The sequence below is a fragment of the Aotus nancymaae genome, unplaced genomic scaffold (assembly GCF_030222135.1).
Source record: "Aotus nancymaae isolate 86718 unplaced genomic scaffold, 86718_ANA_hifiasm-v0.15.2.pri h1tg000043l, whole genome shotgun sequence".
Taxonomy (NCBI): Eukaryota; Metazoa; Chordata; class Mammalia; order Primates; family Aotidae; genus Aotus; species Aotus nancymaae.
This window is the reverse complement of record NW_026988457.1, coordinates 8,417,890-8,441,751: the sequence shown is the minus strand read 5'-3', so window position 1 is coordinate 8,441,751 and position 23,862 is coordinate 8,417,890. Positions and strand designations below refer to the sequence as shown.

Genomic DNA, 23,862 nt, shown 5'->3' with positions numbered 1-23,862 from the left:
TATCCTGGAGTGAGGAATTAACATTTTTATGATAGTGATACAGACTTTTAACACACACACACACTCCGAGACTTAAAACACATGGTGCAGGCGGGCTTTTGGAAATTATGCTCTGGTTACAGAAGTCCCAAAGCTGAGGCTGCAGAGACATTGACGGGACAGTCAGCCTTTGTCGTCCCTCGTGCACTGTGCCCAGAGCTCCCTCTTGCGGCTACAAGCGCTCACTACCCACTCTCACTTCTAGTCTCTCCCGAGGCCTCGGTTACGCAGGGGAGCAAAGAGATTGCGCAGGCGCAGAACGGCCGACGTGGCCACCGGGGACCGTTTGGGGGTCTGCATGGAGCCGCTGACTCACGAGGTTCTCTCTCGTCTGCCGCCCACGCTCCTTTTCTCCCCCTCTAGAGTGTTACGGTGACTGTTGGGTTCCAAAAGCACGGACGTCCTCCCACGTACCATTTAGAAGGTCAGAGTGGGCAGAACCTAGTCTGAGCAGGCTGGTGACGAGTCGGCTGCTAAGACGCGCGCGTGGGCATTTGCAGCGTGACCGAGGCTGCGGCGGCGGCGCGCTCTGGGGCCTGTGGCGGGAGCGAGGCCGAGGGGCGGGGCGGCGCAGTCGCGTGACGGGGGGCGCTGGAGAGCGCGCGGCCTGGAACTTCTCTGTGGTCCCGGAGAGCGCGCGCGCGAGGCCTTGGAAACCTCAGGACCCGCCCTCGGCGAGCCCAGCGGCTACGCGTGTCCAGGGGAGCTGAAGCTGGTCCGGGCTGTGGCGGCCGCTCGGGGAGCTCTCGAGGCGACGCCAGGGCGCCCGAGGTCTGGAAGGCGCAGGTGGGGCAGCGGGGAGTTCACCCCTGCGCGGTCCCCTGGGTGGGCGGCGTGAGCGTCCCAGGCCCCGCGGACCCCGCGGGGAGGCCGAGCCGGCGAGGGTCACGGGACGAGGGCGGAGGTGGCTGGGGCCTCATCCGAGTATCAGGAAGGGAGCGATTTCGTGAGGGAATAGTTTGAGAAGTTGTTCTGCGTCCCCTTCCCCGCCCCAGTGTCGTGTTTAGGGAACCTTCGGCCTCTCCTCCTTGGACTTTTAGGTTGGAGGGAGTCCTTCCCGCCCGCTTTGCGTCCAGGTTCTTTCGGAGCATCGCTATTCATCCTTCTCCCGGCCCCACCCCCGTTGTTTACTTTGGGTTCGCAGATCTCCCAGTTCTTTCGCCCTCCCGCAGCGCCCACTGCAGTGTCCAGGTTCGGTAGCCTTTCTCTGCAAGGAGGCCCACGAACAACTGCAGTTATATTGGGATGGGTTGAGCGTGATTTGACTCTTTACAGTACATCCCTTCATGCTTCCTAGGGATTGAGCTGCGCGGAGGATCCCTGCGACTTTATTTGTGGGCCTGAGAAAAGTTTCTCTTGGAATGCGCAGGTTCGTGACGCGGCATATTATTGCGTGACCGTAGGGCTGACCCAGTTTTCCGCTTTCTAATTGTAAAGATGTGCTCTAGTGATCCACTGAGGATCCTCGAGGTTGGCTTTATTGTGTTATAATTTAACCACTTTGCGTTCCAGGTTGTTATGGCGTTTGATATAATGGCCTCAGATATTTAAGCATGTAGCAGTTTTTCTTTGGAATTTCCGAAAGTGGGGAAAAAAAGTAATAGAAGACTGTACCCAATTACATATGGAACTGTTTTCTGATTCGCGGTTCTTTATAATCGTAGACTTAATTTGGTGGGTTTATTTGGACCTGTTTGAAACGGGAAGCCTTTCTGTAATGTGCTTTCGGGTCGGCTTCACCTGTGGCACTCTCTGAAACGTCGTTGTGTATGAGTTTCCCTAACAAGCTAGAATGAGTGGGATGCTACGGAGAGAGTGCATACAGGCAATAGACAAAGCCCCCTCAGCTTTTTTGGTAAAGGGTCAGATAGACAGGCATTAGATAAACTACTTCTAGCTCTAGGGAGATAAATGCGGTATTGTTAAAGACCGCTTGTAATGTTGACTGTTAAGTGAGAGTGACATGAGAGTGTTACTACTTTTCAGTGTTTATGGAATCGAACTAAATTGCTAGGTATTTTGATTCAGAATTTTACTTTTGCTCTTGGGTATTTTTTTAAAGAACACACATATAGTTATGTTGAAATAAATGCGTTTTGTTTCTTTTGTTAGAATGTTAAAAAATTAGAATTTAGGTGAACTACTCAGGAATAGATTTTGGTTTGTTCTCGAAGACTTAACACTGTCGTAGGTACTGTTTAATTCTTCAGATTGTCGTTTCAAAGATTTTCTCTTCTGATTGAAATCATGTGATAATAGTTTTTATCTTTTCTGGACACTTGGTTCTTAATTGTGCTTAGGAATAGAATACGATTTTTTTTTTTTAGTCACCATCCTACAATCCTTATTTCTGTAAAATGTATTTTGTGAGACTGGTGAGGATGTAGCAAATCCCAGTCACAAAATAAAAATGTGATATTTTAATATAAACCTTTTTCTTTCTGTGTGGAGATTCCCCAGAGATGAGACTGAAATTGACCATTAGACTTACATGTAACCTATAGATATCCAGGCTCTTCTCCCTGTGTAACCTTTCTTTTCTCTTCAAGATGGAGATGCAGCAAGGAAAGTTATTAAGCAACCCTGTGGAATTAGCCCTCCCACTCCACCCTACACACAGGCACACTCTTCTTTCTCAGTAGCCATCTTGTTTCTTCCATTGACACATTAAGAAATCTTTCATCACACTGTATGCAAAATAAGCTAGAAATAAAGGTATACCCAAGGTAAATATTGCTTCTAGCTATATTCCTTCATTATGCCTTGCTTCTACTTTCAAATGCTACCTATTGAAGACTTAAGCCACATGACTATCTACCATGAGACACTCCGGGTTTTCTTTAACCCTCCCTCACTCTGCCGACTTGTAAACGTAGTAGGAGATTTAGCTTTGGAATCAAATACAGCTTATCTAATTTTCATTTTTGTTTTCTTTTCTTTTTTTTTTTTTTAAGAGACAAGGTCTTGCTCTGTCATCCAGGCTAGCTGGAGTGCAGTGGTACAATCATGGCTCACTGCAACCTTGAACTTCTGGGCGCAAGCTATCCTCTGGCCTCAGCCTCTGCAGTAGCTGAGATTACAGGCGAGAGCTAATTTAATTTTCTTGACAGATAATCTTCTGATCTGTGAACTGATTTGAGTTTATTGTTTACTAGCTCTGTCTTAGGTAAGCTGCTCAGTAGTTATAAAACATTTTTAAAATCAAATATCAACCTCCAAGAGTGAGGATTCGATAACCTTAGAAGGGTTCCAGACACATATAGAGAGAGCTTAACAAAAGATAGTAAATTTTGGTGCTTCTAAGAGCCAGAGACAGACCGTGTCCATTATATCTTTGCCATGTATTATAGTATGAGTGGTTTTTAAAGCAGTACTTTTAATTTGCTTGTGAAACCCCAAATAATTTTTGTAAAACTGTCCCTTTTGCACACTTTTGGTTAACTTATAGCATTTTACATCATACTTTAGTTGAAAAGGATGCAATTTCCCACATGGTATTGATACTGACATTTTAATATACTATTGGTACATCATTCTTTTAATTGTATTCAGTGGAGTATCATATCTTTGTAGTTTTATATATATCACCATCAATTTTTAAAATACATTATATTTTACAAACTTCCTTTTTTCTCTTTTGTCACCCCTATCCCACAGAATATTATCTTAAGGTAATGTATTTTTATGCTTGAAAGCTTTTTATTAATCTTTGTCATACATGCCTTTATAATTTGAACTTTTATAAATTGAACTAAGTTTAAAACTTTTCCTATAATTCTATAAGTTGTAATTTTCTTTTGGGTTGATTTATAAATAGTAACAGTTGATCAGAATAGCATAAATAACTGATGGATTTTAATGAATAATAATTAAGAGTAGAAGTTTACAGGAAATCTGTGTCTTTAATGGAATGGATAGTGGGAGTTGTGCCTAAATTAAAGGAGGGTCTTTGAGCCCTTTGACTATTGTTTGTTGGTAGGAAGGCTTTTCCATCCTGGGGCAGTGTATCATAGTAAGAATCGGAGTGGATGAGAAGTATACCTTTATTTTGTAAAGTGGGAATATTGTGAAAGGATCTCAGGGAAGAAAAACCAGCATGATAACTGGACAGTGGGCATATTCTCAGGCAGATCAGTTTAGTGAGGAGTACTAATGAAAGTAAAGGATTTCGAAGCCTTTTTTTTTTTTTTTTTAATGTTGTTAGTGTATGTCCCATGGAAGACTTTATTTGTCCTGGGGGACACACATCCCCTAGTTTGAAGACCATTTAGAGTGGTGATTCTCAGTGGGGGACGATTTTGCTGCCCAAGGTACATTTGGCAATGTCTGGAGACATTTTTGGTTGTCACAGCTGGGGTGGGGGAGGGGTGCTGCTGTGGGCATCCAGTGGACAGAGATCAGGGATGCTGCTGACAAAGAATTAATTATCCAACCCAAAATGTCAACCATGCCAAGATTGAGAAACCCTGCTTTAGAGAATTTGTTTTGGAATCAGACTATTTAATTCTGTAATCTAGTGCAGGGTCAGTAACTTTTTGTTAAGTGCCAGATAGTAAATATTTTAGGCTTTTGGGGGCCATATATTATCTCTGTTTCACATTCTTCTTTGTTTTTATAACCTTTAAAAAATGCAAAAGTAATTCTTAACTCCAGGGTCTTTCAGAAAAAAAGGATATCTATGGCAATTAATGCTTCCAAACCTCAATTTTCTTCTCTGCAAAGTAGTACTAATAGTAATACTCCTTCAAGAATTGTTTGTAAGGATTGAGATAAACACCTAGCATACTGTCCAGCATGTGTTAAGTGCTCTAAATGATGCGTGGGGATAGTGGTGTCCTATGGTATTTCGCACAAGAGTGGGTACCAAGTCACAGTGTTGTTCAAGATCCTTTTCAAGTCACTTGGACAAACTTAATGATGGCTGGTGAAGTTCCCAGTCAACTCTCAGAAGCCTGTTTAACCTCTGCTGTCTTTCTGCTGTCTTACTCTGAGCCTTCTTGTATCCTGAGGAAGATGGAGTACAAAATGCCTGTCCTGTGGTTTCTTTGGAAAAATGTGGCAATCTTATAACACAACAAGATAGAATTCCAGGAAAAAAGATTGTTAATTTTGATGGAGTGGTGGGGCAGAGCAGATAGTTGGGTTTATGTATAGTCAGTTGTACATGGTATTTTCTAATTGGGTACTGAATATATTCTGTTGACTACCATGAAGTTGTTGCACGATAAGGCTGACTAGTGGTTTATTTTTCAGGCTAGAAAGTATTGCTATATTATTACTAAATGGAAGCTAGAACACAGCTTCTTTGATGCTTCATAGTGTAGATTGCTGCTAAAATAGTCTCAAGTCACTGTAATTCTCCTTTCATAAGTTTTCACGAGATCACAGGAAAAGAATTGCCATGTCTAATAACAGTAGCCACTGGGTACATGTGGATATGGAGCACTTGCAGTGGGGTTAGTTGGAAGTGAAATATCTTTTCAGTGTAAAACACATCAAGTTTCGAAGACTTCATACCAAAATAAAACTAAAATATTTCACTGAAAGTTTTTATATTAGCTGCATCTTGAAATAATGTTTTTGATATATTTGGATAAATAAGATACTATCACTGAAATTAATTTCACCTGTTTATTTTTTACCTTTTTAATGTGGTTGTTAGAAAATTAAAAATTACATGTGTGGCTTGCATTATAGTTCTGTTTGACATAGTTGCTCTAAAGCTTCCATTTACTTTTTTTATATAAGAGTAATTAAGTTTTTTATCATATAGATAGATTTAAGAATTATTTATACAAGACATGCAGTGAAAATCAGAGGTCTCACCACCCAAATCTTACCTCTTCCTCCCAAAGTGAGCTTGTATCATTTTTCTTACACAATTCTTTTGGTCTTTTTGTACCTCTAAACAGTGCAAATATATTGGTACTTTTTCAGTTTTAGGCATCGTCCGTTAACTTCTCAGTGGCAAAAGTGAAGTTTTATCTCTTTCATCCTTTGTCACATGCACATAAACTTTTTATCCATCCCATCTTTCATCTTTTCAATATGTTTGTATCATATTTTTGTTTATATCAAGATTCATTGTGTTTATTATGACACCAATCAAAACTGAAACATTTAGTACAATATGATTACTTTTTATTTCTTGCTTAATATCATTTTCCCTAGAGTTAATTGTCTTGATTTTTATATCCTTAGTTTTTAATTATTACTAATGAAACCCTGAATACTCTCATGGTTGTGTAGATCTTTTCTCAGAACTTACAAACACATTAGGTGTTCTATCAGTTTACTTTCTTAAAGAACTCTTTTCTCTTGTCTCCTACCCCAGCCTGGAGTGTTTGCCTAATTGTTATCTTGGAAACTCATCATCCGTCTTGGGATTCCTTTCATCAAACATGGCATCCATGTAATAACTGAGCATTCACTTTTCTGGGTTTAGAAGTTATTTTTACTCAGAATTATGCATTAAATGTATAATTTTCTTCTTCTATTGTTGGCTTTAAGAAGTTCCTTAGCACTCTTATTATTATTTTTTTTGTATAAGCACTTTAAAGATGATCTTTTTGAGCCTAGCATTCTAAAATTTTGTGGTATGTTTCTTGGTGTGAATTTTTTTTTTTTCTTATTTTTTGCCCATTGGTATTTTTATTTACTTTTCTTTTTTAGAGATGGAGTCTTGCTCTTTCAACTCAGGCTGGAGTGCAGTGTCGTGATTATAGCTCACGGCAGCCTTGAATTCCTGCACTCAAGTGATCCTCCTGCCTTACTTCCTGAGTAGCTCGGACTACAGGCACATGCCTGCATATCTGGCTAATTTTTAAATTTTTTCTTGTAGAGATGGTCTGACTATGTTGCCCAGGATGATCTCCAACTCCTGGATTCAAGCGAGATCCTCCTGTCTCAGCCTCCTAAAGCACTGGGATTACAGATGTCAGCCACTGCACCTAACCTATTGGTCTTTTTTTTTTTTTTTTTTTTTTTTTTTGAGACAGTCTTGCTCTGTCGCCAAGTGCCAGGCTGGAGTGCAGTGGCACAATCTCGGCTCACTGCAATCTCCACCTCCTGGGTTCAAGCAGTTCTCCTGCCTCAGCCTCCCAAGTAGCTGGGACTACAGTTGTGCGTCACCACGCCCAGCTAATTTTTTTATTTTTTAGTAGAGATGGGGTTTCACCATGTTGGCCAGGATGGTCTTGATCTCTTGACCTAGTGATCCACCCACCTCGGCCTCCCAAAGTGCTGGGATTACAGACGTGAGCCACCGCGCCCAGCCCCTATTGGTCTTTTTAAATCAGGAAATTTGTTTTCCAATTCTAGGAAATACTACAAATTATTTCTTTAATTCTCTCATCCCTTATTTTTTCTCTGTTTTCTATTTCTATACTTTTTTTTTTTTTTGGAAGTCTCGCTCTGTCACCCAGGCTAGAGTACAGTGGTGGGATCTTAGCTCACTGCAACCTCTGCCTCCTGGGTTCAAGCATTTCTCCTGTCTCAGTCTCCCGAATAACTGGGACTACAGGGACACGCCACGACACCTGGCTAATATTTTTGTATTTTTAATAGAGACGGGGTTTCACAATATTGGTCAGGCTGGTCTGGAACTCCTGACCTCAGATGATCTAACTGCCTTGGCCTCCCTTATTTCTAGAACTTTTATTATTCAAATGATGTGCCTTATAGACTGGGTCCTAATTTTCTTATTCTTTCCTATTTTTCATCTCTGTCTTTTTGCTCGGCTTTCTGGGCATTTTCTGTAATTGTATGACCTCATCCTTCTTGAATTTTTCCTTCTTGCTTTTAAATATTTAATTTCCCGGAGTTCCTTTTGTCCCTTGAATATCCTGTTTTCAGTGTGCATGCACCGCACCTTTTATTTTAAGGATGCAATATTTTCTTTTTCTTTATGTTGATGTAAATTATAGGGTTTTTCTAAAAGTTTTACTTTTCCTGCATATTGTCCATTTCAACCAAATTACATTGCTCTTATTTTAATCTTTTATACTGGCTGTTTGCCTCATGTTTTGTGATCTTTGACTGTGTTTATGTGTGTGTGTGATGAGGCACTAGAAAGCTGATCTGAGATTCTGTGGGGTGGAACCTATCAACTGTGGCTTCTCAATGGTGAATTACTTGGACAGTTTTCCTAAGGGAACTCTCACTGTCACTATCTGTGGGTCTTTCCTCTTGGTGGTGATCAGATTCCTCAGGAAGATAACTTCCGGTCTCCTTTCTTGAGGGGTACTTGGCAGCCAGAACTCCAATTACCAATTTGTGAGGAAGAAGGTTGAGAGTCTGAATAATCAATGTTCATTTCATTTAATCCCCCTGCTTTTGGTTTTCACCCTTAATCATGCCTAATAGTTTCTTTTTTTTCTTCTTCTTTTTTTTTGAGACGGAGTTTTGCTCTTGTTGCCCAGGCTGGAGTGCAATGGCATAATAATCTCAGCTCACCACAACCTCCGCCTCCTGAGTTCGAAGCAATTCTCCTGCCTCAGCCTCCCGATTACAGGCATGTGCCACCACACCCTGCTAATTTTTTATTTTTAGTAGAGACGGGATTTCTCCATGTTGGTCAGGCTGGTATTGAACGCTTGACCTTAGGTGATCTGCCTGCCTCAGCCTCCCAAATGCTGGGATTACAGGCATGAGGCACCACGGCCAGCCCGTGCCTGATATTTTCTTATCCACACTTTATTTTACATTCTTCTAGATCAAAACACTCAGTCTTTCAGGGCTATAGAGAAACAGTGTCCTGAGTGCTTGGTGTAGGAAATATCGGAGGGTGCTAATTTGTAAATAGGCTTTGGACCAGTCCTCTTTTTTTCAGCTCTATCTCTACTTCCTTTCCATAGGGAGATTGAATTCCATCAATTGTTATGCCTTTGGAGGTTTTTGATGTGATGTAAGTGCAGCTGCTTCTTGATTTTCCCACTGACCGTTTAAGGCTTCTGTTTTCTCAAGTGTATTTTGGGAGTTTTCACTTGTCTGCCTCCTTTTTTGGTACCAGCACTATTGACTTTTCATTCTCTCTCTTTGTCCTTGCGAGTTATGGTTTTATTATTTATCTGTTTTACTGAGAAATCACATAAAATGCATATAGTACCCTGATCTTAAATTTATAGTTTAATGATTTTTAGGTATGTGTACAGTAGTCCTTCCCTCCCCTTAACTAAGGGGGATACATTGCAAGACCCCTAGTGGATTCCTGAAACCATGAATAGTGTGGCACCCAATTGCTTTCAATTGGAACATGTTTCTGTTCATATATAAGCCTTTTCCATCTTAACTAAACACTTACCACATGCTTTGACCATAAGTTTTGCAGTTTGAGGAACAACAGCAAAACTAGTGTGAATTTCTTTTTCCTTCTTTACAATTTCAGGAATAGAGAATGTGTTCTTAACTGTAGAGCTTAGCAACATCAGCATATGATTTTTTTCTTGTTAAGTTGAAAACTTTCACCTTTTTACTTGAATGAAGCACTTCACAGCTTCTCCAGTGTATCCAAATTGCCAGCATCATTACTCTTGCACTTTGGGGCCATTATTAATTAAAAAGAATTATTTGAACCCAACTACCACAAAATTGGGACAGTCGATCTGATAATGAAGATGGCTACTATATTAGTCCATTTTCACACTGCTGTAAAGAACTGCCCAAGACTGGGTAATTTATAAAGAAAAGAGGTTCATTTGACTCACAGTTCTGCATGGCTGGGGAGGCCTCAGGAAATTTAAAATCATGGCAGAAGGTGAAGGGGAAGCAAAGACCTTCTTCACATGATGGCAGGAAAGAGAGAGCTAGCAATGGCTGGGAAAACTGCCTTGTAAAACCATCAGATACTGTGAGAACTCACTATCATGAGAACAGCATGGGGCAAACTGCCCCCATGATCTAATCATGTCCCACTGGGTCCCTCTCTTGACACCTGAATCTCATTACAATTCAAGATGAGATCTGGGTGGGGACATTGCCAAACTCTATCAGCTACTAAGTGATCATCAGAGGGGAGCATAGACAGCATGGATACCCTGGACAAAGGGATGTTTCATGCCCCAGAGGGGCACAGAGAGGAACAAGAGATTTAATCACGATACTGAGAATGTGTGATTTAAAATTTACAAATTATTCATCTGTGCAATTTTCCAATTAATATTTTCAGATCATGGTTGACTGCAGGTAACTGGAACCACAGAAAGTGAAATTGTAAATAATGGGGGACTACAGTACGCCCTTGTAGTCATCACCCACATCAGCAGAAAACATTTCCAAAGGCCATGAGGTTCCCTCCTGTACCTTTGAAGTCTGTAGCCTCCACCTATAAGCACTATTTTGATTTATGTCATATCATAGATTAGTTTTTCCCATTATTTAATTCGTTCATATAGAATCGTATAGTATGTGGTCTCAATATGAAATCTTTTGTATTTGGCTTTTGCTCAAAGAATTGGTGAGATTCATTGATGTTGCAGGCAATCAAGTTTAAATTTTTTTTTCTGTGTATTATTGCATTGCATGAATGAGTGAGCGTTTGAGTTGTTTTAAGGATTTGCCTTTTGTGATTATAGTTGCTGAGTATTGCTGTACATGTTTTTGGCATGCACATGCATCCATTCCTCTTTGTTATATACCTGCAAATAGAAATGCTGGGTCATTGAGTGGGTGAATGTTTAGCTTTAGTAGAAACTGCCAGTTTTCCAAAATGGTGTATCATTTTTCAGCTTTCACAGCAAAGTAGAAGACTTCCACTTGTCTTCACTTAGCACTAGTCAGGCTTACATTTTAGCCATCTGATAAGTGTCTAGTTGGTATCACTGGATTTTAGTTTCACTTTTCTAAGGGAATAGTATGTTGAACACCTTTTCAGATGCTTTTTAAAGATTTTCTTCTGTGAAGTACCTATTCATGCATTTTTCTGATTAAGAAAAATGGTTATTCCTTTTTCATAATTTTCCAAGAGTCATTTTAGTGGGATATGGGGAAGCAACAGGCTGTGTGGGGTAACCTGCCACCTTTAAGTAGAAATCAGGTAACCAAGTTTCATTTACATTTTTTTCTTTTGATTTCTGTTTTCCCCAGTGTGTGATTCAACTCATTTTTTATTGGTTGGATATAATCTGGATTTATATTATGAATTTTAGAATGAGACTTTTGTTTCAACCATAAGGCTGTATGATAGGAAACTATTATAAGAAAGTGGAACAAGAAGATTATTTAATACAAGTATTCTGGTTTATTCTCTTATGTTTTTAAATTAAGGTATTTTGGACCAGGAGTTTTCATTTATTTACCCATTCATCAAATACATATTAAGTGCTTTCTTTATGACAACTCTAATAGTAGGCTTAGAGGATAGTATAATAGTGAACAAAACCGAGATAAGCAAGACACTTGTCCTCTTAAAATACATTCAAGTAGGAAATATGGATACTAAATAAGTAAACAATAACTAAGCAAGATAATTAAATATAATGTTTCCAATTTTGCAGAAATGGAGCAAGAGCCACAAAATGGAGAACCTGCTGAAATTAAGATCATCAGAGAAGCATATAAGAAGGCCTTTTTATTTGTTAACAAAGGTCTGAATACAGATGAATTAGGTCAGAAGGAAGAAGCAAAGAACTACTATAAGCAAGGAATAGGACACCTGCTCAGAGGGATCAGCGTTTCATCAACAGAGCCCGAACACACAGGCCCTGGGTGGGAGTCTGCTAGACATATGCAGCAGAAAATGAAAGAAACACTACAGAATGTACGCACCAGACTGGAAATTCTAGAGAAGGGTCTTGCCACTTCTCTACAGAATGATCTTCAGGAGGTGCCCAAGCTATATCCAGAATTTCCACCTAAAGACATGGGTGAAAAATTATCAGAACCTCAGTCTTTTAGTTCAGCTCCCCAGCATGCTGAAGTAAATGGAAACACTTCAAGTGCAGGGGCAGTTGCTGCACCTGCTTCTCTCTCTTTACCATCACAAAGTTGTCCAGCAGAAGCTCCTCCTGCTTATACTCCTCAGGCTGCTGAAGGTCACTACACTGTATCCTATGGAACAGATTCTGGGGAGTTTTCATCAGTCGGAGAAGAGTTCTATAGGAATCATACTCAGCCGCCGCCTCTTGAGACCTTAGGGTTAGATGCAGATGAATTGATTTTGATACCAAATGGAGTGCAGATTTTTTTTGTAAATCCTGCAGGGGAGGTTAGTGCACCTTCGTATCCTGGGTACCTTCGAATTGTGAGGTTTTTGGATAATTCTCTTGATACAGTTCTAAACCGTCCTCCTGGGTTTCTTCAGGTAAGCCAAAGAAAAATGGAAGCATAATTTGAAATATGTGTACACTACCTCATTTTTATTTGTTAATGTTTGTGTGTCCAGTATAAGTGCAAAAAGATAACAAATTCTACTTTGTTTTTAAATATATTCCATGAAATTTATCAGCCTTGAACATTTGTTTGTGTTTTATTTTCTTTTTTAAAAAAGATATATTAATAGTTTTATTTTGGCATTAAGTTTGTGATGATAAAACTTGAGAAGAGTGGTCATCCTTAAATTTTTAACGCTTTATCTGAAGAAGAAACCTAGTAAGTTTAATTTCAAAAGGGATTTATGTAATTCCTGTGGATGTGTAGCTGTAAATATTCACGTATATTATGAAGACTTAGCTGAGGGTCTGAAATGGGCAAGACCCAGCCCATGGCCCAGAACAGTCGTTCTCTACCGGGGTAATTTTGCCTCCTCAGAAAACATTTGACGATGTCTGGAGGCATATTTGGTTGTCATACTGGAGGTTGATTGCTACTGGCATAGTGGAAAGAGGCCAGGGATGCTGCCACACATTTACACAGGACAGCCCTCATGAACACAAAAAATTATCCTGCCCCAAATCCCAACTATGCCAAGGTTGAGAGACCCTGGTTTAGAAGTAGAGACTGTGGTGCTAATTTAAGATGTACTTTCAACAGTCCAAGCCGATAAATTTACCAGAATGCCCTTGGTCCAAGAGTAAAGAGTGGTGCTACATAAAGGTTGGTGTCAGGGCATTGCTGTGGATTTAGTGAGGTATTCTGAAGATAGTGGTCCAGTGACAACCTGGTTTCAAAAGATTGGATGTAGGTATAGGAAGATGAGTTCTTGAAATGAGGACTGAGTATACGCTGAGTATAACAAAGGAGTTTGCATTGAAGAAAGATCACTATTTAAGCAAAGCACGTGCTTTTATCCACAGTCCAAATAATGTGGTTTAGTAATAGCACAGGCTGTATATATTCCTTTTCTTTTTTGGCATACTCTACTGTTGATTCTTGGGTAGTTTTTATGTGGAGTCAACTTGAAAGTTGTTTAAAGACAGAGGCTTACTAGTGATGTGTGAGGAAGATACTTTGAGGGCTTTATTGAAAGGAAATACTTGATACTGGTCAGGAAGTATATTGTGAATCCTGTAGATTATTTTAGGGAAGGAACCTTAAGGTTTAAAAGAGTAGACTTATTAATTAGGGTTTGTGGTGGGGAATGATAAAAGCTATAATTATTTCTACTAATAGCATTGCATTGCAATGATGAAATTAAAAAATCTTTGGGTCCTTAGCAACTGAAGATGGGGGTAGTGAATGGTGGAAATACTGTACTGGGGTCACATTCACTCATCCATTAAAATGACTTGTATTTCAATACACACTTGTCCTTAGTGCTTTTAATTTTGTTTTTAATCTTTCTCATATCTATATTTTTTGTCCTAAATGAAAACTAAAATTTCAACCAAAATTTAATTTGAGTCTCTTTAACAGGCTCTCATTTACTTCTATTCAGGTATTTGTAGTAGTGTGTCCTTAAAAGGAGTTAACATATGTGTTTACTGAATGTTTTCTTCCTAAAACAAAAAAAAGACTAATAAACCAACTGTATATTAGAAGTTAGATATTTCCTGTGCTAAAAATCACTATTAAAATCACTATTGGTCTAAATAGGAAATTAAAGTAAGGTTCTTTTGGTTTTAGTAGACAGAATTCTAGAAGTTCCAAAAAACATTTTCTCTTGGTTTTAGTTTTAATACCAAATACTTTTTAAACCTGTTAACTCTATAGTTAGTTTATACAGAAATTGGACATGAGCTTGCCCTGTGAAAATGAAACTGGGAAAAATCAGTCTATGGTGGATGAGCTCACCTATCTGTAATATCCTGTCCCAGGAAAGGTCTAGAAAGTGTTATTTTTTTAAAGAAAATTTGGGGATATTCCAGTTCCATTAAGGTGACCAGGATATAGATAATCTTAGAGAAATCATGGAATAGTGAAGAAAAAGAACCTTTCCTAAGTTTTATTTTAGAATAACTTTTACAATTTTTTTTGTCAACTCCATGCTACCACTATTACTTGATTTATATTTTTATACTAAATTATCCCACTCGTCAGTTTCATCTGAATAATAACTGAAATTAAGGGAAATATGTATTTTTTCTAGTACATACTAAAATATATAACTACTCAAATGTTAAAAATTTGTGGATAAGACAGTATTTTAATGATGAGCACAGTTATGTTTTGGTTTCTCAAAGAAAGTATTGCACTAGAAATAAGGCAGCCAGGATGTGAGCTTAAATCTGTGTGTGTACTGGCAAGCTGACCTCCCCAGATGACATTGTAGGAGAGCTTTTGTTATTTTGCTTTGATTTCACAATAGACAATCCATAAACATTAACTTAACCTATTCTGTTATGTCGGGTTCTCTTGGGTTTAGTACAAAAAATTATTCCACGTTGTGAGTGATTGCTGAGTTTCTTACTTTTTTTGAGACACAGTCTTGCTCTGTTGCCCAAGCTGGAGTGCAATGGCACAATCTTGGTTCACTTCAGCCTCCATCTCCCAGGTTCAGGTGATTCTCCTGCCTCAGCCTCCCAAGGAGCTGGAGTTAAGATTACAGACATGTGCCACCACGCCCAGCTAATTTTTGTATTTTTAGTAGAGACGGGTTTCACCATGTTGGCCAGGCTGGTCTTGAACTCCTGACCTTAAGTGATCCACCCCCTCCCCCCATTGACCTCCCAGAGTGTTAGGATTACAGGTGTGAGCCACCTTGCCTGGCCTGTGAATGCTGGGTTTCTAATTAAAATAATTGTTTGGCCTCTCTAGTCTAGACTGCATGTGTTAAAATCAAAGCTCCACTTTTTAGTTGTTGATTCTGAGCAACTTAATTGACCTCTCTGTGCCTCAATTTTTTTGTACATGAAATGACAGTAATAGTAACTGATTTCATAGGATTGTTATGAGCGTTAAATCAGTAAATACTATTATTTCAGTAAATATTTCAAGTAAATAATACCTTAAAATAGTTTGTTTACCACAAAAGGAATATATGATTTGAATAATGAAGGAAACCTTAATTTACTTTGATTATTACTTATTTAAAGCTAGAGTCATTATTGGTTATCACTGGGCTATTTAAGGCCATCAGCTTTAAGATTTTATAATTAGTGGAGTCATGGCATATTTAGCGCAGTCCTTATTGCAGGAAGATTGGACTAGCAAATGATTAATTTTCGAGGGGATTTGCGTATGTTGATGGTTCTATAAAGCCTTTTAAAATATGTTTAAAACTTTAAAGTGTTTATTTTCTAGTGTATAACAATTTTATCAAAATATAAGAGAAAATCTGGTTTCATTCATTTGTATGTATATATTTTTTCTTCTAATGAATCCTTTTAGGTTTGTGACTGGTTATACCCTCTAGTTCCTGATAGATCTCCAGTTCTGAAATGCACTGCCGGAGCCTATATGTTTCCTGATACAATGCTACAAGCAGCAGGATGCTTTGTGGGGGTCGTCCTGTCCTCTGAGTTACCAGAAGATGATAGAGAACTCTTTGAGGATCTCTTAAGGCAAATGTCAGACCTTCGGCTCCAGGTAACTTGTGTGATCATCTTTAGGGTGAAAAAATCTACTTTAACATAAGCACTTCTGCTTTTAGAGAAATTGTAATAACCTCTACTGTGATCAAGGTTGGGAGACTGAAAGTTTATCATTTGTTTGTGTATTCACAGCTACGTGCTTGGAATTTGCTGTAAATAGTGGTTAAGATTGTAAGCCCTAGAGTCAGATTGCCTGTGTATGAATTCAGACTCTTCCACTTAATAGCCGTTTAGCTCAGCTGTTACTGATCTTCTCTACACTTTAATTTACTTATAAAATGGGGTTATAACAATGTCCACCTCATTGGGCTGTGGTGAAAATAAAAAATTGATACATTAAGTACTTATATCAGTGTTAGCAAGTAGTAATGCTCCGTCAATGTTAGCTATTGTGTTCACTACTGTTTTACTGCTCATCTGGAAAAGTGGACTAATGGGACTAAACGGTCATGGGAAGATAATTTTAGCTTTAGTAGATGGGTTATGTTGGATATTTTAAGGGATATGGTTGGCATTCTGAGGAAGAAACAGGTTTTGGTTGAGATAATTATCTTTGTTCCTGTGGTAAATGAAGGCCAAATAGAAAATATGATTTAAAAGATGATCATCCTGAAACTTTCCTTATTTGGCATGTTTCCTCTGTCCACATAAATACCTGTAGAAATAGAGAGTATCTGTTTAACAGGGAATTTGAATACAGTATTATGGAGAGACTTTATTTATGTATTCTTGTAGCAAGAGGGAAAAATATTTTTGATTATGAATATTGACAGTCATTTGGGGTTGAATGAGGTTGGCATTATGATAGTATAATCTTTTATTCTCTCCTTCAATCAGCAGATATTTGGAATTCATTAATCAGGTACTATGTTAAGTGGTGGGATGGGCAAAGTATGAGAACAGAAGACCACAAAGGGTGGGGGGTATAAATATAAAATCGGCCCCTGTTCACCTGAGAATGACCTGGTGGTCAACAAACCAGTATGTTAGCATAGCAGCAGTTATTTAAAAAAATACATGATCCACATACAGAAGTGTGTAACCTCATTATACTTGTGGGGAGGAATTCACAAAGGCAGGAATATGGTCAAATAAGAGTTCATCTTCACTTCACTGAAATGATGCTCTCAAGTATTCACAGACCTAATATATGGAACTATTTCTCCCTTCACCACTATATTAACTGGACCTATATTACTGGGCTTTAGGAAAGAAACTAAGCAGACTTTTAGATTGTACGTTTATTTTCTCTGTTCAATTTTATTTTTTGGTTGTATATTATCTTTAGCTTGCTTTACTGTCCCAGAACTTCAGCTGCAAACGTAAGCTAGTTACTAGCTCTCATTTTGACTCGTTTTTACTCTTAAGCATTCATTCAGCAAAGTGTATACTGTGTAGAAAATTTAAAAATCAACCTTCCAGCTGGGCGTGGTGGCTCATGCCTGTAATCCCAGCACTTTGGGAGGTCAAAGCAGGCGGATCACTTGAGATCAGGAGTTCAAGACTAGCCTGACCAACATGGAGAAACCCCGTCTCTACTAAAAATAAAAAATTAACTGGGCATGGTGGTGCATGCCTGTAATCCCAGCTACTCGTGAGGCTGAGGCAGGAGAATTGCTTGAACCCGGGAGGCGGAGGTTGCAGTAAGCCAAGATTGTGCCATTGCGCTCCAGCCTGGGCAACAAAAATGAAACTCTGTCTCAAAAAGAAAAAAGAAAGTTAACCTTCCAATAATGCATAATAAAGCGGACATGAGTTTTATTAATTGCCTGTAAATTCATTTTGTCTTGTATATGTTACCTAAAATTTATTTGTTAATTGAATTTAAATGTAGCTGCACCTGATTTAAAGATAACTTGTACCAACAACTGCTATAAGTTTTCTTTTATACTTTGTGTTTTGAAACTTACTTAGGCATATGCTATGAACCAAAGAACTCAGAGGTTTGGGGTTTGGTGATAAGACAAAACAAAAGTATAGAGAAAAAAGCAAAGTAGTTGTTATTTATAGACTGCCAAACTGACATTCAAACAAGTATGTCATTTGAGCATAGTGTAATACAGCTGGCAGAAAGTCATCTAAGAAAAATTCTGATTTGAGCTAAGCTTAAACCTTTATTCTCTAGGCCAACTGGAACAGGGCAGAAGAAGAAAATGAATTCCAAATCCCTGGAAGAAGTAGACCCTCCTCTGACCAACTGAAAGAAGCCTCTGGCACTGATGTGAAACAGTTGGACCAGGGCAATAAGGATGTACGTCACAAAGGAAAACGTGGAAAAAAGGTAAGTAAGAGATTAGTGTGTATGTTGTTTTCTAATGGTACCTTTCTTCAGTTTCATATATTTATATGGTCGTATTCCCATATACTAAAGCAAAGAACTTGTGCATAGTCAGCATAGTAATCACTGGCAAAAACAATTAGAATCAGTTGTAATATTTCCCTTTTAAAGTGTGTGTTAAACTATTTTAAAAGATTCTCTGTGTTTGGGAGATAGATTTTTTTCCCAACTATTTGAGAGATTTTATTTATTTTTTTTTTTGAGACAGGGTCTTGCTTTGTTACCCAGCCTGGAGTGCAGTGCTGCAAATACAGCTCACTGCAGCCTTGACCTCCTGGGCTCAAATGATTCTCCCGCCTCAGCCTCCACAAGTAGCACTACAGACATGAGCCACCACACTTGGCCAAAAGATTTTTATATTTGCATTAATGATTCACATAACTTTCTTATTTGTTTTGTGTTGTTCTCTGCCTTCCTATATTCACCAAGAACTTGGGGCTAAATATGCTACTGTCTCTTTTTTTTCTTATATTCTGACACTTTTATTCAGTTTCTTGGTTTTTTTAATGGATGGGCAACAGGACAGAGATTTGATTTTTAATAATACTTTCTTCTTTCATTTCATAGGCTCTGAGTATGTGATATACTCTAACTGGTATATTTGGATTATTGTTCAGGAAATACTGAATGCTAGAATATTAGGCATAGATAGTGGAAAAAGTTTAAATTTCTTGTCTCAATGAATTTACTGTCTAATGGGAAGGACAGATTAGCAAAGAGATCATTTCTATCCAGTGTTGCCATTACATAGAAGATATAGCCTAGCCTAATAGATAAGTGTGGGTGGATGAGTGGTATGGGAAGCAGTGAGTAGCTCCTACAGGACATTATGGCTAAGATGAGTCTTGAAGGACAAAGAAGAGTTGTTTATATGAATAGCAAATTGAAAGGGATTCTAGGCAGAAGTGGTAATATAAGCAAGTGTGTGAATAAAAGAGCATTGTCTTGAGTATCATATAACAGGCATTTTAGTATTGCCTGGAATTCATTGCTGTATTCCATATGGTAAATGCTCAGTAATTATCTTAGGAATTGATGAATATCATGAATATCCTACATTTATTTACAAAGTATTACTGTGGTTTATGTTGAATACCTTAGACCAGCTATATGAGGATATTGGGAATCCAAACTGAGTCCAAGAAATATATTTTAAACACTTTTTTAAAAAGTTAATCACAAGAAACCAAAGTTAAAGGGTACAAAAGAGTATATGGTGAAAAATAAGTCTGCCCCCATTCCTTTCCACTAACCACCTAACTCCCCTGTCTAGACACATAATTTTTTTTTTTTTTCCGAGTCTTGCTCTGTCACCCAGGTTGGAGTGCAGTGGTGTGATCTCAGCTCACTGCAACCTCCGCCTCCCAGGTTTAAGCAATTCTTGTGTCTCAATCTCCTGAGTAGCTGGGATTACAGGTACCTGCCACCATGCTTGGCTAATTTTTGTATTTCTAGTAAAGATGGAGTTTCACTATGTTGGCCAGGCTTGTCTTGAACACCTGACCTCAGGTGATTCCCCCACCTTGGCCTCCTAAAGTGCTGGGATTACAGGCATAAGCCAGCATGCCTGGCCTCAGACACATAATTAATAACTTCTATTGTCCTTCTAGGTATATTTTATGCATAAATATATGTATACACACACATAATATTTAACATAAATGGTGGCATGTAAAACATAATGTTTTGCTCTTTGCTTTTTTACTTAACAGTATATTTGGAAATTCTTCCATATCATTTAGAACTTCATGTTTTAAAATATAATTTCTTTTTTAAAAAAAATCAAATGATATTAAAAAGTATGTACAGTTAAAAGCTTTAGATTTTACTTATGGCTAACTTTTATTCCATGTAGAACTTCTTTTATTTAATGTTGTTATTATATTTTATGTGACATTCTTTGTATTACTGGCCACTTTGACTTTCAAGTTATTTTATAATATTAATACTATGAGGTCTGAGTTAGCCTGCTTCTTATTTTTTAGAATGAGTTCATTTTGCTTTGGGAGTTTGGGTGTTGGCCCAAGCTCTCTTAACAGCTGTTCAGTTAGCAAAGTACAGATATTTCTATGTTCTCCATTTCCACTTAAATGGAATAGCAGATTATTCTGTGTTTATATATTCCTTCTTGTTTCAAATTGGACAGTTGTTTGATCTCTGCCTAAACCATTTTATGAATTCATCTTTGCTTACTGATTGAGTCATTTAACAAAAATCTTTTAATCTCACTGAGTACCATGTACACACTAATCTCTAGGGATGATAACTATCTGAAGGAAATCAGTCTGGTCCAGAAAAGAAAAAAGTCAGTTTAAATGATTTGATAAATCCATATTGGACTTACATTGGAATTTAAATCTTACCAGTCAAGATCTTATGTGGACCAGAACAGTTTTCAACTTCATGGCAATTCTGGTATTAGGCTTTATAAGATCATACTGGTAACTAGGTTGGCTGGAGATACTTTTCATTAATTCTATCTAGTATTTGTTGACTTCATATTTATTATATAATGCTTATAATTTTCACCCCTCTTAGTACTAACTCTTCACATTTTGAAACATTTTTACTATTTAGGCTAAAGATACTTCAAGTGAAGAAGTTAACCTGAGTCACATTGTACCATGTGAGCCAGTTGCAGAAGAAAAACCAAAAGAATTACCTGAATGGAGTGAGAAAGTTGCTCACAACATTCTGTCAGGTATTATAGTAATGTTAACTTTTTCCCTGTCTAACATGAAGCCTTTGGAACCAAATAAAGATACTGTTTATTAGGGAATACTGAGAAAGATAATATTTTGTATTTTGGTTTTAAATAATCAATTTAGAAATAAATGTAGAAGGAACTAGTCTTTTAAAATATCAGATATTGTCATACAGGTATAAATTCTTCCTGGCCTGTTATTCTGTTTTACTATTGGGAAAATGGATAGTGAAAAGCTTCAGGACTCTTCAGACTCTTAATAGTTCTGAATCTAAAATTGGTTACCTTCCTTTCCCCTTTGAAGCTCCCTCTTATTCTCCCCTAACCCCTATCCCTCAGCTGTGGTCAGTGTGTCCCTTCAAAATTTATATATTGAAATCCTAACCCCTGAGGCAATAGTTTTAGGAGGTGGGGCCTTTGGGAGGTGATTAGGTCATAAGGGAGGAGCCCTCATCAGTGGGATGAGTCCCTTATAAAAGGGGTCCTAAAGAGCTGCCTTGTCCTAACTACACAGAAATGTGCAGACATGAGAACATCTGAGGGTTATAGCCAAGCCCTTTGAGAAGTAGTCTCTGGTGTTTAATTATGGTTATAAAGGGCTTCAGATCAATTATTCTGAAACCAGAATGATCATTAGTGACATATGTCTTTCTACGTTAATAGGTTAACGTTTCATGTAGCTTTTTAGCTGTAGTGACTCTCTGATTTATACCTTTTATTTTGTTTTTAAAAAGACATTGCTAATCATCATTCAGTAAGTCAAATTCGTAACTCTATTAAATGGGTCTTGACTCATTTAAACGACTGTCAATTCAGGTTTTCATGTCCGCTAAAATCCACTTTAAAAGATGTATTATAAAGCAGAGGAAATCTTCAACATAAAAAACCACCAAGCTAAAATAATTAGCTACCAGGAACTAATAAAATATTTTTCCGAGTGCCAAAGAACTATGCTTGAGACAAGACAAAAAGATAAAGCCAAATTTTCAAATGTAATTGCATTAGTTAAAATTGACCTTTGAAAGAGATTTACAAAGAAATAGCAATGAAAAACCTTTTCACTTTTACTACCCTACCCCCTAACTTTATAGGCTGCTAAGCATTATTATTCGGAGGCCATTATTCAGAAAACTTGCCTGTCACCGCCACACACTAAATTCAAAGGTCTTTTTCCCAAGTTTTTTGAGTTTATACTGCTATAAGTTTGTTCCATTTACTATTGCTATCTAACATACTGCCCCAAACCCAAAGGCACAAAACCACCATTTGTTTCTGCGGAATTCAGTGAGCCAGGTATTTGGAAAGGTCACAGCAGGAATGGCTTGTATCTCTTTCATGGTATCTAAGGGCTTCATCTAGGAAGACTCAAAGGTTAGCTAGTGACTTGACAGCTGAGGACTGGAATCATTGCTGATACCTCTAGCATCTAGGTTGGGAGATGTCAAAGCCTAGAACTGCCAAATAGAGTGCCTACACATGGCCTCTTGTGGCTGGATTCCACCCAGCATGGTGGCTTTAGGCTAGTCTGGCTTCTATATGGTGACTTGGGGCTTCAGATGTGAATCAACCAGCGAATAGGCAGAAGCTGCATTACCGTTGCTGACATATTCTTGGAAATTTCCATCATCACTTGATTAAAAGCAAGCAACAAGCTTGCCCAGATGCAAGAAATGTGGCATAGACCCCACTTCCCACTGGGATCATATGAATCATATGTCAGGGATCATATGGAAAGATGAACATTCAGAAGAGGAGACACTGTGGTTATCTTTAGAAATTACCAGCTGCCACTAAATCTCAGGCCTCCTAGATACTATGGTTACCACACAGTGGTGCTAAGCAGTAGAGCCAGTTAATCCTTGGAAGAGATCTCTTTGGAAATTTCAAAAGAACTCTCAGCAGTGCCTAATTTTAAAACAAGCAAAAACTATGTTCTCGTAACACTCCAAGGCCTTCTTTGTTACTTACGACCTCTCAGTTTCTTAATGCCAATACCTCTTTTCCTTTTTATCCTGTACCTTCAGGGCTGGGGTTCTAGTAATATCCCTCATAGTTGGTGACTATAAACCATTTAACTGCCGATCAGTATATGTCTCTTTATGAGCTTTTTAATATGTAGAATAAATAACTAGTTCATCAAATGCTTACGGTACAAGGAAAACAAAGGGGGAGGGCAGAAAATAATAAAGATTTACTCTAGGGAAAATGATCTGAATCAAGAGACTATTGTTACCTGACCCATTCAGTCTGAGTACAAAATGAATAACCAGGGATATAAATTGAGCTCATTCGTCTTAGCCCATAGTTGGTGCCTGTCCACTGTCAAAGAATAAGTAAAGATCACTAAAAGCTACTCTGAGGTTTTCCTAATATAAAAAGTGAAAAAAGTAAAACAACCATGCTTCAAGTTTACCTGTATAGGCTTGAGAAACCTAGACTTAACACTTTAAGAAGTCAGGGGCTATACAGTATCAATGGAGTAGGGCCTAGTAAGCTAATTTGTGAGGAGTTAGAGGGTTGCCAACAGTAGACTGATGGAGCCTACCTTTGGAGCAACCTACCTTCAGCCATTCTGAAACACTTTAGAGGTTGTGAGATAGCAAAAGATCATCGAGAGTGTTTGTCCCCTTTCAACCTCCTAATCTTTCCCAATTTAATTTACAGATGGACTCTGGAATGCTAGGCAAACAGTTGACATGGAGTGAGACAGAATGATCACTTTCTGCCTACCTATTCCAACATATCCGAGGGCTGAGAGTGAGCAGAAGGGAGGCAACTCTGATGCCTCCTTGAAGTTTCTCCAAGATTATGTATTTTTTTTTGCTACCATTTTGTGCTTCTAGGCCCTGGCAAAAACTTTTCTATTTTGGTTAATT

The 23,862-nt window shown here is 38.3% G+C and overlaps 1 protein-coding gene across 3 annotated transcripts in view; it reads left to right on the top strand.

Moving 5' to 3' along the window:
- The first annotated feature begins 342 nt into the window (after nucleotides 1-342).
- Nucleotides 343-23,862, top strand: part of SPART (spartin) — a 36,643-nt gene continuing 13,123 nt past the window's right edge. Inside the window, exons 1-5 of one of the 3 annotated variants that reach the window (XM_064361766.1) lie at nucleotides 343-463; nucleotides 11,532-12,337; nucleotides 15,742-15,939; nucleotides 18,070-18,225; nucleotides 20,860-20,983. In XM_064361766.1, the coding sequence (XP_064217836.1) occupies nucleotides 11,534-12,337; nucleotides 15,742-15,939; nucleotides 18,070-18,225; nucleotides 20,860-20,983 (1,282 nt within the window). In that variant the 5' untranslated portion in view covers nucleotides 343-463; nucleotides 11,532-11,533. Of the gene's footprint in view, nucleotides 464-737; nucleotides 826-1,286; nucleotides 1,409-11,531; nucleotides 12,338-15,741; nucleotides 15,940-18,069; nucleotides 18,226-20,859; nucleotides 20,984-23,862 lie in introns of those variants that run through there. The other 2 variants (XM_012465575.2, XM_064361765.1) reach the window with 2 other exon arrangements.